Source organism: Elephas maximus, chromosome 9, assembly GCF_024166365.1.
Source record: "Elephas maximus indicus isolate mEleMax1 chromosome 9, mEleMax1 primary haplotype, whole genome shotgun sequence".
Classification (NCBI taxonomy): Eukaryota; Metazoa; Chordata; class Mammalia; order Proboscidea; family Elephantidae; genus Elephas; species Elephas maximus.
The window spans coordinates 48,647,731-48,665,425 of NC_064827.1; the positions used below are offsets into that span (position 1 = coordinate 48,647,731).

General features: G+C 45.1%; 1 protein-coding gene across 5 annotated transcripts in view; it reads right to left on the bottom strand.

The window, feature by feature from the left end:
• The window catches only part of ANKS6 (ankyrin repeat and sterile alpha motif domain containing 6), a 61,172-nt gene that overhangs the window by 13,708 nt on the left and 29,769 nt on the right, over nucleotides 1–17,695 (bottom strand). For 2 of the 5 annotated variants that reach the window (XM_049895862.1, XM_049895863.1), the window contains exons 11-14: nucleotides 16,661–16,830; nucleotides 12,378–12,561; nucleotides 4,893–4,960; nucleotides 1,894–2,010 (exon numbers count right to left, since the gene is read on the bottom strand). In XM_049895862.1, coding sequence (XP_049751819.1) covers nucleotides 1,894–2,010; nucleotides 4,893–4,960; nucleotides 12,378–12,561; nucleotides 16,661–16,830 — 539 coding nt within the window. Of the gene's footprint in view, nucleotides 1–1,893; nucleotides 2,011–4,892; nucleotides 4,961–12,377; nucleotides 12,565–14,983; nucleotides 15,007–16,660; nucleotides 16,831–17,695 lie in introns of those variants that run through there. The other 3 variants (XM_049895860.1, XR_007518661.1, XM_049895864.1) reach the window with 3 other exon arrangements.

Sequence of the window (17,695 nt, forward strand, 5' to 3'; positions counted from 1 at the left end):
TCACCTTTCTGGCTCCACTCTAAGTCAGAAGCTCTTGCAGTCTCACATGCTTCTCCTTTATGTGTGCTTGTGGGTCACATTGAGGCAGCACAGCATAGTAGCCAGGACACAAACTGTGGGTTCCCATCCGGGCTCGGCCACGTAGTAGCTGTGTGGCTTTGGATAAGTTCCTTAATCTCTCTGTGGCTCAGTTTCCTCAACCGTAAACGGGATCCAACCTCAGTGGGTTTTGTGAGGATGAAATGAATGACTACATGTGACGTCTTTATGGCACAGAGCCTGACACAGTGATTCTGAGTGCTCCACACCCACATAGCACCTGGGACATGGCAGGAGCTCAAAGCACTATTTTTTCATGAATAAATGAATGCACCAAAGACTCTGGTGCTTGCCTTAGTTTACTTACCTTCTGTGAACCTCCTGGGTGATAATTCTTCCTAACAGCCAAGACCTGCCCATCCATGCCCACCTCCCCTACCTCTCCTCACGTCTAACCGCAGAGCAGAAATGGCGCTGGTCTGGGAGTCGGGGGTCACTGCTCATCTCTGAGCTTCAGCTCCTTATCTGTAAAGCGAGGCAGTCTGGTCCCCATGGCAGGGTGACTGATGTTTAGGAACACACCATTTCAGAGAAGAAAAAAACAAATAGTAAAGATGCCAGGAAAAATGTTTGACTTACAATTGCCTGAAGCAAAGCTGACAAAATCATCTTGAAGGGTCACCTCATGGCCAATAGGCAGTAAGATGACGATGACCACAACAAAAAGAGCCACTCCCATGCAGGCAGGGCTGGGAGGAGCCGTCACACAGTGTAGTGTGGCCAGGAGAATGTGCAGAAGTGGTCACCAGCTAGACAAGGAGTGTGAGGCTAGGCTGGGCCACAGGAAGGATTAACAGAGGAGATGCATGTAACATGACTTGTAAATGATAAATTACTACATAAATATTTATTTGCTGCTGGCGTTATAAGACTATTCAGTATTTCTGTGCATAACCTGGCAATGTATAAAAAGAACCATAAAACTGGTCAAGCTTTCTGACATAGCGTTGTACTATAGAACACAGCTTCAGGGGGAAAAAAAGAAAAAGAAAAAAGGCAGAGATGTCCATTACAGTATTACTTATAATGGCAAAATTCCAGTCATGACACTACTGTCCAACAAGTGGGAAGCTGTTAGGAAAAGTGTGCAAAACCAACAGGTTAGCAAGTGTTATACACTGTTGCTGGAATAGAAACAGAAAAATTCATACTTTATCATGATAAGGAAAAAGAAGATGAATAGCCCAATCACAGCCACATAAAACTAATGTTTGTGAGTGATGTTTAGCTTTCTTTTTGTCTTGTTTTGTTTGTTTTGCCGTTTGGGTGAAGGCCAGTGCTAATCTCTGGCTTTAAAGCTGATGGAAGAGAAATGGAACATTAGACCAAACTGTGGGCTGTCAGCAATAATAGCGGTGATTGTTGGCTCACTGTGTACCAGGTGCTCTCCTAAGCATGTCAGTTCTTGGAACAACCCCCACTGCACCCACCCTACAGACGAGGAAAGGGAGGCTCAGAGAGGTGTGTGACCTGCCCCAGGTAACACAGTGAGATACTGGTCTCCTGACCCCACAGCCTGGAGGGCAGAACCTAGTTCTATGGGTTGAAACATTTCAGCTGGATCTGTGGACAAACAACCTAACCAGAAAAGAGGTCTGAAAAGGAACAGGCTACTCTAGGGGTAGTAAGCACTCAATCGTGAGAAGCATGCAACGGGTTCTCTGTCAGCTATGCCAAAGGAGATGACATCAGACTACCACAAAGGCTCTCAAGAACACCAAGGGCCTGGGGTCCTGGTGAAGATCTTAGCTGTTCGAAACCAGAAAAAAAAAAAAAAAAGATTGAGAATGATACCTTGCCTGCGTTCAATTCAGAAATCGCTGCCAAAATCTGCTGCCTGGATCCATCTGTCTTGATGCCCAGCTCCTTCAGATCACCGTCGGTGAGCGTGAGGAACGCTTCCATATCCACCTGGGACGAGAGAAGGGGACTCACTGCCATCTGCCTGGGCCACACCTCTCTTTTCCCACCCAGAGCAGAAATACCATTATGAGCTATTAGGCCTTATTAGTAGCGAGTTAATTATTATTTACGACTTCTAGTTCCTGACTTCATATTTAAAGTTTAGCTGAAAAATCTCATTGAAAACTAACTGTCCTCAGCTCTAGCCCTGGGGTTTTCAAAACAGCTGTATTCTGGAAAAACCCTGAAAATGACACAAGGAAAGCCAGGGTGGCCACCACCACCACCAGCTGCCATCGAGTTGATTCTGACTCATAACGAGCCTACAGGACAGAGTAGAACTTCCCTGTAGGGTTTCCAAGGAGTGCTGGTGGATTCGAATTGCCAACCTTTTAGTCAGCTGCTGAGCTCTTAACCACTGGGCCAACAAGGCTAACAACAAAAGGCTGGTGGTTCAAAGCCACGGAGAGGTGCCTTGGAAAAAGGCTAGGCAATCTACCTTCAAAAGGTCGCAGCCTTGAAACCCTATGGAGTATAGTTCTACTCTGTATACACGGGGTCACCGTGATCTGGGTGGCTAGAATGGCAAAAAAAATCTATGTCTGACTATTACAAAGTTAATTCCGAAGTTACTGCAGTGATAACATTGGATACTGCACAGAAAAATGTGGGCATATGGCAGTACTCACCATGCATCCCCCAAAGAGAACAAGAGAGACGCAGACTGTGGAAAGACAGAACGAGAAAGTAAACAAGCAGAAGCAATAAAGGAAAGGGTAGCCATGGAGCACAGAAGTGGAGAAGGGCTCAGAACTTACAAGCTGTTTGGTTTTCGGTTTCTACAGCAGTCTCATCCCTGCCTGGGCTCTGGGTACCCAAACCAGGACTATGTTCCTGGAGAAAGGCCAGCAGGGCTCCCTGCTACACAGTGTTACACACTGCAGGTTTTCTGCCCCTCCAAGTCAGGGTGGAAGGAAAGGCCAAAGTGGCACGGACAAAGCAAGTGCACCCACGACCCGGTATGCGCAATGACATCTCAGACACAGGGGGCAGAGGCCTCCTCACCCAGGCAGAATCCAATCCCACACCCTCACTGGGAAGCCAGTCTCACTGTCAGATAAAGAGGAGGATGACAGCAGTAAATACTATGTGCAAAGCACTTAATCTTCACATTATTATCCCCATTTTAGAGATAGGGAAACAGAGGCACAGAGAGCTTTTTTTAGCACCCAAAATGTCACATGGCTAGTAAGTGGCAGAGCTGGGATTTGAACGCAGGCTGTGGGCTCCAGAGGCCCTGCTCTCATCCACAGAGCCATATCGTCTTTCACACATCGAAGCTGCTTGATCCACTGGTTTTTCTCATGAGCTTCTCCTGAGGGATGTGGCCTCCTTATTCAAATGCCATGACTTTCATGACTTTCTCTTAGGATTAAGGGACTCTGTCACCTGCCTGAACCCTCCCCGACTGGGAAGCTGCTGTTACAGAAAATGCGACAGCCTCATAAATAAGGCTCCAACCACAGGTCCAAGAGGACACAAGACATATAAAACAAAAGCAACAGATGGCCATCAGTGAGCAGGAAAGATTTCTTGGTGAAGAGAAAAATCACTGCTGAATTTTAAAACGCCAAGGAGGCAGGGACAGCAGACTGGATACAACAGAAAACCAAACTGATAAAGAAAGCCACTGCAACTCTCGCCTGTTTCCTGAACAAAAATACAAACTCCCCCACTGGATCCCAAGCTTGCTGGGGGCAATGAGTGATTCTAATGTCTGCTGCGGTAACTATGAGGCCTTCGTGTACCGAGCTGGACACAGGGGTGTCTAACCAGTGATTACTGGGCCTGCAGGGTTGTTTTTATTTATCTAAAACAGTAAATTTTAAAAGTTTTTTTGAGATATAATTCATACACCATGCAATTCACCCATTTAAGTATATAATTCATAATTTTTAGTATAGTCACAGAGTTACTCAACCATCACAACAATCAATTTTAGGATATTTTTATCACCCCACTAAGAAACCCCACACCCATTAAGTAGTCACCCTCATCCCCTCCTCTTCTGAGCCCTGGGAAACCACTCGTCAATCTACTTTCTGTCTCTATAGATTTGCTTATTCTGGACCTTCCATATAAATGGGACCATATAACATGTGGCCTTTGTAACTGGCTTCGTTCACGTAGTGTCATGTCATGTTTTCAAGGTTCATTCATGTTGTGGCATGTATCATACTTTGTTCATTTTTATTGTTGAATAATATTCCACTGCATAGACATACCATGTATTTCAATCCACTCACCAGCTGAGGGACATTTGGGTTGTTTCCACCTTTTGCCTGTTATGAATAATGCTGCTACGAACACTGTGTACAGGTGTTTGTATGGACATATGTTTTCATTTCTGTTGGGTATATACCTAGGAATGGAACTGCTGGACCACTATTAACTTAACATTTTGAAGTACTATTAAATTCCAGAACAGTAAATTTTTTTAATGTAATTTTGAATGCTTTTAAGCAAATGTGAACTCTCTCAAATTAACACCGACTCTGTACCCAGACATTTAACACACATCCATTAGGATTTGCTTTTGACCTGGCCTCCCAGTCAATCCTTGTCAGCAAAAATGCTTGCAGGACAGATGCAAACGTTACTAGAGAAAGCAGTGTTGGATGCTACAAAGCTCTATTACAACAAAACAAGCCACGAGGTCCCCAGCATTTCACTGTAATGACCAAACTAAATGTGCTGAACACAAATTCTATTTTCTCAGCTGTCTCAGTGGAAAGGATCGATCTAGGCGTGCAGGATGAAAACCCACATGCTCAAAGTTTTGTTTTGTTTTACAGTAGGTTTAAAATGACATTCAACAAGAACATCCTTACCTCTTGCTCCTCAAAAATGGGCTGGTATTTCTCAAGTGATAATTTCCTAAGGATTCCAGTCAGCTCATCTTCAAGAGAGAAGGATGTAAAACAACCACATTTTATTATCTTTTAAAATGTATCAGAAGAATGGTCTTCAAACCTTCATACAAAGCAGCGGTAATCTTATTTCAAATGAAGTCCTACAAGGAACCCCAACCCAGAAAGCAGATCTAAGCTGCATTTCTGCAGAGGAAACTGGAGATGGATCCTGAGCTGCTTCTCAGCTACACTCTCCCCTCCACACACGTCCGTGGCATCTGCTGATACCCCAAATCAGTCTGCAAAGAGGGCATGAGGCCACGGCCAGGGCTGGCTCCCCAAAGACTGCAACCCTCAAGTTGTTGGAACTCCAGCTGCTAGGACTAAAACTGCCTCCTCCTAAGAACGTCTTTAAATGATGATTTCTTGACTGCTGGTTGCAGCACCTGCAGCAAACATTAACACCAGCAAGTCCTCAGTTCCTCAGAGACAGAACTTAAGAGAACAGGCAGGCAGGCCTAAGAGCAGAGTTGGGCGTTTGGTTCAGGTGTGTGGAGGCTGTGGGCTTCCCCATGAGGGCACAGACTGGGGAAAACGGGAGCAGGTTCTGGGTATCAAGACAGCAGAGGGGGTAGGATAAAGAAAGGAGGAGACAAGACCAGCATCTGGGGGGCTGGAAGCAATACATATTCACACATTCAACAGAGATCTACCAGAGTAGGCAGTGGGGATTCAACAAGCAGGCTGTTAGATCAAACGCAAAGAGGAAGAACAGAGCAGGCAGGGATGGATAACAGAGGATGAGCAGATGCTGTTTTACAGAGGGTGATAAGGTGACACTAAAGCAGTAAAGAAAAGGACTGAGCCCTGCGCATACCTTGGGAAAAGCACTTCAGGCACTGGGAACAGCAAGTGGAAAGGCCCTGAGGCAGTGGGTACTCTTCAAAGAAGAGTGGACTGGAGGTTAGGAGGCCTGGGTTCTTTCTTTTATTTGTTCACTAATTCATTCAACAGTAACTACCAATGAGCCTGCTGCAAGCTGGGGATCAAGGTAGAAAGGTCCTTGCCTGGAAGGTGCTCACAGTGTGGCCAGGAAGACAATGACGAGGGTGAAGCTCATGCACAGCGCTCACCATCAGGCACCCTGTACATGGATGACTCATTTGTGCTTTACAACAATCCCTCTTACTGTCCCCATTTACATTTGAGGAGAGTGAGACAGGGAAAGGTTAGGCATCACATCGTGGGTGAGGACATTCCACTAGTCCCTAGCACAGTAGGGATTCAAGCCCAGCTCCCGGGTCCGTTCCTAAGCTCCATGGCCTCTCATCAGTGAGGAGTGCTATGATGAAGTGAACAACAGGGACTCTGGGGACAGAGTCAGCAGCTGGCCCAGCCCAAGGGACTAGGGAAGGCTTCACGAAAAAGCTGCTACTGAACTAGTATGTGTGAGATGAATTGAGCTGCAGTCCACACAAAAATCCACCGCACTTTCATGATGCCAATCCTTGTTCCTGCTTTCCCTGCAGATACAGGGCTTTCTCCACAGTGTTTAACAACTGGCTCTCTGGGGCAAAATGCATGCATGTTTACATGTACATAAGCTGGCTGTAAATTTACCAATATAAAGAACGTGTAGCACATAATTTACAAATAATAATAAAGTATACAACATCCCTTATTGTAAATTCCATAGAGTCAACTGTTTCTCACAGAGTGCTTTCATTGATTTTTGCCTAACTCTTGTACCTGCAGCTAATGAGTTGTAGTGCCGACATGAAGGATGGCTGAGACTTCTTAACGTGAACATGTAAGGCGAAAATGAAACAGCAAAGATATATATTGGAATGTCATGTGAACAACTTTGCAGAGTCAGATAATGGTTTTCAAATACCGGAAGATTATTTCCTCAACTTTTTATGCTGTTCACGTATAAGGGCTAGAGACGTGATGAGACTTTTAACTGTATGCATCATTAACATTTTCTCCATCACTTTCTTATAACTAGGCAAGCTACAAAACAATAAATCAGGCCCAGATTGGTGCTGTTCGCTGATTGCCATGGAGTAAACACCCCAATTGTGGCCAATTTTAAGCTACCAAGGTAATGTCCCCAAAGGCAGATTTATGAGATACGTACAGTAGAAGTATAACAATATATATAGTATCCCAGCCAGGAGACTAAATAACCTCAACAGGACGTGCAGTAAAATAAATTAGTACATAACACTTTTCTTTTTTAATATGACTAACATACCTTTATGTTTACTATTTTCTACCACTCGTCTGTCAGTTCATCCTACCGTGGTGGCTGATGTGTTGCTGTGATACTGGAAGCTAAGCCACCTATGGTTCGAATACCAGCAGGGTCACCCATGGTGGACAGGTTTCAGCGGTGCTTCCAGACTAAGACAAGTCCACAAGAGCCAAAGTATGACCTTGAGTATATCCCACCTGAATATAGAGACCATCTCAAGAACAGATTTGATGCACTGAACACTAATGACAGAAGACCAGATGAGTTGTGGGATGACATCAAGGACATCATAACATGCAGAAAGCAAAAGGTCATGAAAAAGACAGGAAAGAAAGAAAAGACCAAAATGGATGTCAGAAGAGATGAAGTAAAAGGGCAAAACAGAAGATTTCAAAGGATGGCTTGAGAAGACAAAGTATTATAAGGACAAAGACCTGGAGTTAGAAAACCAAAAAGGAAGCACACACTCGGCATTTCTAAACCTGAAAGAACTGAGGAAAAAATTCAAGTCTTGTGTTGCAATATTGAAGGATTCTATGGGCAAAACACAGAACGATGCAGGAAGCACCAAAAGAGGATGGAAGGAATACATACAGTCACTGTAACAAAAAGAACTGGTTGACATTCAACCATTTCAGGAGTTAGCATATGATCAAGAATCGATGCTACTGAAGGAAGAAGTCCAAGCTGCACTGAAGACAGTGGTGAAAAACAAGACTCCAGGAATTGACAGAATACCAATTGAGATGTTTCAACAAATTTATACAAAGCTGGAAGTGCTACACGTCTATGCTGAGAAATTTGGAAGACCGCTACCTGGCCAACTGACTGGAAGATACTCATATTTGTGCCTATTCCAAAGAAAGGTGATCCGACGGAATGTGGAAATTATCGAACAGTATCATCACTATCACCCGCAAGTTAAAATTTTGCTGAAGATCATTCAAAAACAGTTGCAGCAGAATATCAACAGAGAACTGCCAGAAATTCAAGCCAGATTCAGAAGAGGATGTGCAATGAGGGCTATCATCGTTGATGTCAGACGGATTTTGGCTGAAAGCAGAGAATATCAGAAAGATGTTTACCCGTGTTTTATTGACTATGCAAAGGCATTTGACTCTGTGGATCGTAATAAATTATGGATAATGTTGCAAAGAATAGGAATTACAGAACACTTAATTCTGCTCATGTGGAACCTGTACATAGACCACGAAGCAGCTGTTCAAACTGAACAAGGGATACTGCATGGTTTAAAATTAGCAAGGGAGAGGCGGGGCCAAGATGGCGGAATAGACAGACGCTTCCAGCAAGTCCTCTTAAAACAAAGACCCAAAAAAACAAGTGAAATAGGTATATTTATGAAAAGTGAGGAGCCCTGAACATCAAAGGCAAAGTTAGAAAATAAACTGAGCAGCAAGGGGAAGAAGAGACGGTTCAGAAGCAGAAAGGAGTTACCGGACCTGAATCACTGGAAGCCCTCAGGTGGTGGGCTGGTACTAGTGTTCGGCCAAAGTTTCCTCAGGGAGAAGCATCCAGCCACAAACCCTACTCACATCTCCGGAACCAGAGAAGAATGGTGCTCTCGGCAAAAGCTAAGTACCTGCATATATTTTACTGCACTCCCCGCCCCAAGCTGACTTTAGCAGCTGATTTTCCTGGGCCTGAGATAGGCCCTGTTGAGCACCTAGAGCCATTCTTCTGGCCTTGGAGAAGGAATAAACTCACAGGTTGGGGAAAAGATAATTTGCCAGCTCCACTAACCCGGGGTGCTCCGGACAGAAGCGGCTCCTGTCCAGGCATAACCAGTCCGTGGACTTTTAGTACCTTTCCCCCCTGCACGGACCTGTGTGGGCCTATTCCAGGAGAACAGGCCTTTGTTGGCAGACTACAACTGTTTCAGTTCTGCGGTGGAGAGGTGGGTGTTTAATGTTTGACACCACTTTGCCTATTAAACAGGGTCCTCACCTACCCACATCAGGGGCCTAAGGACCAGTGGCTCCACTCAGGTCACCCACCACCCCATGACAGGGGTCCAAGGATAACTGGTACCTCCCCGTCCTTACAACCAAAAACTTTGGGTGCCCATAGTCTGTATGCAGAACCCATCCACCTGTGTGCTCTAGGGAACAGGGATGTGCTTTCCTCAGAAACACTTGGGGGATGATTCTCAGCCCCCTGCCTTGTTCAACGCGTGACCCCCTGCTGCAACCAGATACTGGTACATACACCAATCACCCCTGCCCCTCTAAGATTGCAGGACAGAGCCTGTACCACACACTTGATGAGTAGCTACCTGGACACCTGAGCTGAATCCATACAAGAAAGATGAATGACTCCTCGACTGATATACCTGATAATAGCTCTAGCCACCTGGGGACAGGACGTCAGAGTTTCAAAGGTGAAAATAATCAAGCTAGCTCACTCAAGCAACCCATTTGGGTGTATCAAAATAAAATAAAGCAAGAAGCTAGGACACAGTAAGTAAACATGAAATAAACTAATACAATAACTTACATATGGCTCAGAGACAACAGTCAATATCCAATCACATAAAGAAACAGACCATGATTGCCTCCACAAGCTCTCAAAACAAAGAATCAGGGGATCTTCCAGATGAAAGTGCCTTAAGACCCCACATAGGAAACATGGTTAAGGAGGAATGATGTTGCCTCTATAAATGATCACGCTAGGTACCAAAAGATGATAAAAACAGTTGCCAAATAGAGGGGATATCAACAGCAGCATGCATCAACTCACCAAACTGGAGCCTGTGCAGTTGATTTCAACTTTTCATCACTTGCTGAGCAGAAACTGCTCCACACTTTCCTCCCAGCAGTTGCAAGAAGTGAATATGCGTTTGTGAGGGTGACATGCTCCATGACCTCACCTGCCCCTCTGATTTACGCTCCTTGGTTTGTACCTACCTGGGCCCCACCTCTCACCAAAGCTCAGCTCCCTCCTTCCAGCTCCCAGGAGCCACCAGAGAGCATTAATCGTTCCTTAATCTGTCTGGGCCCCCCCCCCACAAAGCCTCCCCTCCTGCCCTAACGTCTACCCCATCTTCCTTTCCTCATTATCCTCACAGGAGAGCGTGCACACATGCAGGTCCCGAAGTTCTCCCGGTTGTGGTGGACACTGATTGGTTTTGCTTGCCCGTATTCTTCCCCCTCCCTCCTTTGAGGGACCACTTCTCTCTCACTTGCGGTCCACAGCATCAGGAGGGCAGACTGCAACTCCAGCTCCAAAGGCAGACACATGACTCAGGCCTGGCCAATCAGCACATTCCTCCCCCATAGACAGAGATGATCAAGGATGTGCAAATGACCCAAAGCCTTGCAAATACAGCCAAGCCAGGGCATGACCTTTAACCCTGGGATTTTGATGAACCACTGAGAAAAGCAGCACTCAAGTCACATAAAGGAACAGACCATGATCGCCTCAACAAGCTCTCAAAACAAAGAATCCAGGGATCTTCTAGATGAAAGTGCCTTCCTGGAATTACCAGAGGCAGAACACAAAAGTTTAATATACAGAACCCTTCAAGACATCAGGAAAGAAATCAGGCAATATGCAGAACAAGCCAAGGAACACACACATAAAGCAACTGAAGAAATTAAGACGATTATTCAGGAACATAATGAAAAATTTAATAAGCTGGAAAAATCCATAGACAGACAGCAATCAGAAATTCAGAAGATTAACAATAAAATTACAGAAGTAGACAATTCAATAGAAAGTCAGAGGAGCAGAACAGAGGAAGTGGAAGCAGAATTTGTGAACTTGAAGATAAAGCACTCGGCACCAATATATTTGAAGAAAAATCAGATAAAAGAATTTAAAAAAATGAAGAAACCTTAAGAATCATGTGGGGCTCTATCAAGAGAAATAACCTACAAGTGATTGGAGTACCAGAACAGGGCAGGATAACAGAAAATACAGAGAGAGTTGTTGAAGATTTGCTGGCAGAAAACTTTCCTGATATCGTGAAAGATAAGAAGATATCCATCCAAGATGCTCATCGAACTCCACATAAGGTAGATTTTAAAAGAAAGTCACCAAGACATATTATAATCAAAGTTGCCAAAACCAAAGATAAGGAGAGAATTTTAAGAGCAGCTAGGGAAAAACGAAAAGTCACCTACAAAGGAGAGTCAATAAAATCAGGAAGGGTGTGCATCATGGTTGTATCCTTTCACCGTACTTACTCAATCTGTATGCTGAGCAAATAATCCAAGAAGCTGGACTATATGAAGAAGAATGTGGCATCAGGATTGGAGGAAGACTCATTAACAACCTGTGATATGCAAATGACATAGCCTTGCTTGCTGAAATCAAAGAGGGCTTGAAGCACTTACTGATGAAGCTTAAAGACCACAGCCTTCAGTATGGATTACGCCGCAACATAAACAAAACAAAAATCCTCACAACTGGACCAATAAGCAACATCATGATAAATGGAAAAAAGACTGAAGTTGTCATGGATTTCATTTTATTTGGATCCACAGTCAATGCCCACAGAAGGAGGAGTCAAGAAATCAAACGGCGTACTGCACTGGGCAAATCTGCTGCAAAAGAACTCTTTAAAGTGTTAAAAACCAAAGATGTCACTTTGAGGACTAAGGTGCACCTGACCCAAGCCATGGTATTTTCAATTGCCTAATTTTAGTTTTTTTTAATATGCATGTGAAAGCTGAACGATGAATAAGGAAGACTGAAGAACTGACGCCTCTGAATTATGGTGTTGGTGAAGAATATCGAATATACCATGGACTGCCAGAAGAATGAACAAATCTGCCTTGGAAGAAGTACAGCCAGAATGCTCCTTAGAAGCAAGGATGGCAAGACTTCGTGTCATGTACTTTGGACATGTTATCAGCAGGGACCAGTTCCCGGAGGAGGATATCAGTCTTGGTAAAATCAAGGGTCAATGAAAAAGAGAAGCATTTCCACCGGTGTTACCTTTGTGTCCATAAACAAAACTCACCTACATGCTACAAGTACTTGAGGGAACTTACCAGAACATGGCTCCCTCCTTTTGCACAGTGAAGATAAAAATGTAAGGTATAATCAGAGAAGGAGGGGCGGGCTTCTGTTTGTTTAACTTAAAAAACAAAGAAACTTGTCCTAGGAATGCTATAGTATTTAAGGGCGCCTCGCAGCTCTGCTCCCAGGTTACCTGGTGGGGTTTCAGGGCCCAGGAGACTCACCCTCGTCCGTGATAGTGCCACTGCTGGAGCCCCCGCTGCTCTTGGACTGCTGATGGGATGAGGAGGAGGACACCGAGGACTCGGCAGTGTGCCCTTTGGGTGAAGGGGAGGGTGTGAGGGTGGGGGAGGTGCTTTTGGAGGTAGTCGACGTTCCAGACTGAGGCCTTTTGCTTGTCTCTAGTTTCTGCTGAAGAGAGTAAGACACACACATAAGCCATAACCTGGAGGATGGAAATTATTAAAACAGACACCCAAAAACAGGGAACATCTTTTTTTGTTGTTCTGGATGCCTTTTTCAACATTTTCTGTTTATCTTTTGTTTTCAGTAGTTTAAACATGATATGGCTATGGTATTATTTGGTATTAATTATTTATCCTGTTCGGTGTTTTCTGCACTTCCAAGATCTGTGGTTTGGTGTCTGTCATTAACTCTGGGAAAGTCTTGGTCATTATTTCTTCTAATATTCCTTCTGTAGCATTCTTTCTCTCTTCCTTTTCCTTCAGGGTTTTCAATTACCTGAATATTAGACATTCATTCCTACAACATTTGGGTTTTCTGTTCTTATGTATGTGTTTGTGTGTTTCAGTCTGGGTAATTTCTACTGACCTACCTGCGAGTTCACTGATTCTTTCCTTGGCTGTGTCAAGTCCACTGGTAGGCCCATAAAGGCATTCCTCATCTCTGTTACTGTGTTTTTTATTTCTAGCATTCCAATTTGGCTCTTTCTTATAGTTTCTATTACTCTACTGAAAGTACCCATATGATCTTAATGCTGTCCACATTTTTCCATTAGAACCTTTAACATATTAATTGTAGCTATTTTAATTTCCCTGTCAGATAATTCCAGCATCTATGTCACATCTGAGTCTGATTCTGATGACTGTTTTGTTTCTTGGGAGTGTGCTTTTTCTTGCCCTTTCCAATGCCTTATAATTTCTCCTGAAAACTGGCTTCTCACGTAGGATAGTAGACACTAAATAGAGTTTATACCTGCAAATAGGTATACCTTTCCTTCTGCTGGGCATTTAGTGCTCCTTCTAGCTGACTACATCCTGGAGTAGAAAAAGAAGCCCCTCCCTCAGAATTTGAAAGGTTCTTGTCAATGAGCTGCCTATATTGTCAATACATTCTTCCCTCTGCTTTTTCTCTCATTATCAGGAGATAACTAGTATAGCCCTACAAAATGGATCTACTCCAGCCAAAAGCAAAAAAACGTGACACCCTGGATATTGGGAGGAAGAAGAGTGGGTAACAGAAAATTATTTGGGATTCTCTGGAATACTGGAAGGATTCCTTAGATTCCCAGTATGGTAGACTGATTGCACAGATGGTGTCATCTGTATCCCTCCCTGGATCCACAGCCTTTGCCCTGTAACTCTGAGCTCTCCTACTGTGGGCGTACTGACTTGCTTAAGCCACTTGCTTGTTCAATGCTCATCTTCTGCCACTGCCATGAGATCATGTGCCAGCTGGCCCACTGCAAAATGGGACACATATGACCAGTCATCCTGGTCATACCAGCAGACTGCCAGATCTGTGAGTGATCCCCTGCCCCCAGACCAGAAGAACTGCCCAGCTAAGCCCAGACTAAACTGCCCACCTACAGATTCATGAGCTAAATGAATGCTGTTTGTTTTAAACCACTGAGCTTTAGGGTGGCAATAGAAAGCTGATACACCTTGTGTGCTCACTTGGGCCTCCAGAGATCTGGGAAGTACTGACGCAGACTGCGATCCCACACATTTCTGGTGTCCTCTAATGCTCACTTCATGCTAATTCTTGAACATGCAGAATTCCTGCCTTGTGAATATGCCACCAGTACAGTGAGTTGTTTGTTTTAAGTGAAGTGCAAAAACCAGATTCAGGAGGATTATATTTTGAATACTGATTTCTAATTCTTCCTAAGGGAGTCTTTGAAAAGCACTTCTTATCTCTGTTTGCTGCTTGAGCCTTTGACAGAAAACTCACTTCTGTGTCCTTTGATTTAGGGCAGTGGTTTCTAAGAGCCCTGGGCTGGGCTGGGTGCAACAGACTCTTTCGGGGAACAAACAGATTCCCCAGACCCTACCCTCAGAGTCTAATTCAGTTAGGTCTGGGTGGAGCCCAGAAACCTGAATTTTTAAACAGCTCCCCAAGGTTACAGCATTGTTATTACGTCAAAAATATCAGGTGATCGTTGAAATGGATCATTTCCCCAGTTTATTGTTTCCTGAATGCATCTTTTGACAAAGTCAATTTCCTTTCATCAGAATGTGCTTGTATATAGATTATATATGACAGATGTACCCAAGCAAGGTAACAAACCCAAAAACCCACTGCCGCCAAGTCGATTCTGACTCATAGTGACCCCATACGACAGAGTAGAACTGCCCCATAGAGTTTCCAAAGAGAACCTAGCGGATTTGAACTGCTGACCTCTTTTGTTAGCAGCCATAGCACTTAACCACTACGCCATTTATCACTTAGATCTAGCCTACCTATTTCCAACACTGATGAATGGAAGCTAATAACATCTAACATATCTAAGATCATCAAATAGAAACAAAAACTTTTAGACAACAGAGAAAAGGAAAACTCTATCAAAGCCCCAGACTAGCAGACTTACTTTATTGAGTAGCTCTGAGTTTCCTAGCAGCAAAGGCAAAAAAAGAAATACAACAGATTATATAATTCTTACTACCTAATAAAAGAAAATGTATTAAAGTATCAGTGAAGACATTTTTTTCTAGAGCTGAATTCTAAAAGAAGCACAATTACATAGTCCCATTACCCAAGTAATTTGAATGCAATGGAAAATAGGCTAATATGTAGGAAGAGAGAAACTTTTTTTGGACCTAAAGTGTAGAAGGAACCTAATTATGTAGGTCCTATTTCATAGGGGACTTGGAATAACAAAAAAGGGTCATGTACCCAACAATTGTTGGGCAGAAAATAAAAAATATTCGTCATTCATCGATTAAAACATAAATTTCTGGAGGTACTTCTGTGGTGGGCACAAGTCCAGGGATGAGGCTTTCTGGGGACCTACCTCCTCAGGAAGAAAGCTTAAGACATCTAAGAATGATGAAGAGTTAGGTTTTGCCTGGACCTGGGGTCCTTTCAGAGGAGGAAACAAGCTACTCTGTACTACTGGGGGACATCTGGTAGGGGAGGGTGCAGAAGCTGCTTCGCACTCACAACTACGTGCCCACAGCCCGGGGCTCACCCCAGTACCCAGTGGAACATCAACTCATGACAAGCGGCTCAGGAGGTGGAGGGGCAGATTCCAAAGACACTGAAAGACTTCCCATTCCACAGAGGTATTTCCCCGTCACTGCGAACTCCCTAAGAGTTAACAATGGATGACTGTAAGACAGCAAACGTATGCTCAGGCTGCAGCTATGGAGACATGGTGTCCAGATGCAGGAGGTGAGGCTCCATGCACTCTGCCCTGCCCCACAGACCTTCCTTCAGTGCCCCCCATGCCGAGCTTTTCTCTGGAGCTTTGCACATGCTGCTCTCTCACCCTGGAACAGTCTTACCACCCCTCGCCCCACGCATACCCCTTTCATCTGGCTAATCCTTCAGATCCCTGTTTAGATGTCATTGACACGCTCAGCCTGGGTAGGGACCCCCACCTGTGCCCCACAGCGTCCTCACTTCTCTACGACAGCCCCTATCATGCCGAGGTACGACATCCCACTAGACTGTGAACGCCTTCAGGGTAGTCACCAAACCCCCTGGTCCACAGATGGACAGTGGGGTCCTCATTGCTAGCACACGGCCAGGCACAGAGCAGAGCTCAAACATGTGCACAGTGAATGAACAGGGCAGGAGCACTAACTCTACTAATGATACTGGCAACAGTACTAGCTCATGCTTACAGAGGGTTTATCATGTGCCAGGCTCCATTCTAAATGCTAAAGTGTGGGGCTGGGATTTCAGCCCCGGCAGGCTGGCTCCTGAGTCCATGCTCTAAACCATTCTGATCTAATCAATGCACAAATGTGCACAACTTGAGGCTAACGGACCACCACAGGGGCTGCAGGAGCCTGGTACCCACCCCTCCCAACCTGGAGATGCCCTGGAGACCAGGTGGGAGCCACACGCACCTGAGCAGCGCACAGGTGTGCTCTTGGTGATGCCCACACAATTCACATGAGCCCTTCTCAGAAAGCCCAGGGAGGAGGGAGCCTGTCTTTAACCCTGTCCTACAACTGTGCCACCATCCATGCCCCCCGCACCTAGGGCCAGGTTAGGAAGCAATCTGAGTGTAGCAAGAGGAGACGACACAGAACAGCACCTTGCCACCAGGAGTGCTGCCCCCTGCAGGGGAGACTGGGGGCTCTGATGGGCTGGACCCCGGCGCCGGCCCAACAGGGCTTGACCGCTGGCTGGGCTTCTGCTCCGATAATCCAGCTGCTTTTTTCCTCTGGGCGGCGATTTGGGACAAGACACTATCTATGCTGCCACCTGAGGAAACAGAAATAGGAATGGCTGCAATGGCTGCGGAGTACTGGCAATGCAGGGGTGGTGGGCTGTCATGAGCTGACTTGGCTAAACTGGGGCCACTTGTCCTGGGCCCCCTTCCGTGTGGCTCTGGGTCAGGGCTGACCACAAGAGAACTCTGCATGAGAACTGGAGGTGAAAGTGAAGAGGCAGCTGCCACACTCTGAAGGGCGCCCTGCTCAATATGTCATTGCTTTTCCCTGTGGAACATCTAGTTCCTCTTACCAATGCCCTGCCCTTCTGACTGACAGCGACTCTGGCCCTCCACTGCATAGATGCAGCCCCTCTGCAGAGGCACCCAGCGCACCAGGGCTGCTTAGTGACTGTTCCTCACCCTCTGGCACCCCCTATTGGACCTTTATGTCCCCAGCTATCAACAAAATTGTGTAAGGTCTAATTCCATTGTAAATTCCTAACACCATAATACTCAGGATGGTTCTGCTTCCCTGGCTGGCCTGACTGGCATTGGCTCTCGTTTCCCTATGTCTACCGACAACCTTGAGTTATTATGAAAGCATGAAAGTGATAATACCCAGAACTAGGGAGGGTACTAATGGGAAGATGCTAATAACTAACAAGTACAGAGCGTTTACTCTGTGCCAAGCAGGGTTGTAAATATGTTATACATATAAATTGAGCCATTCTGGAGGGCAAAATGCATCAAAAGCTTAAAAAGAGGCAAACCCATTGACCCAGCCATCCTGATTCTAGGGAACTTAAGTTAGGGAAATCATTGGATGAGTAGGCAAACACAGAGGTCCAAGGATATTACGTCGTGCTGTGTTACTGTAAGGGCAAAAACCTAGGAAAAGCCTCAGTGTTCAACAAG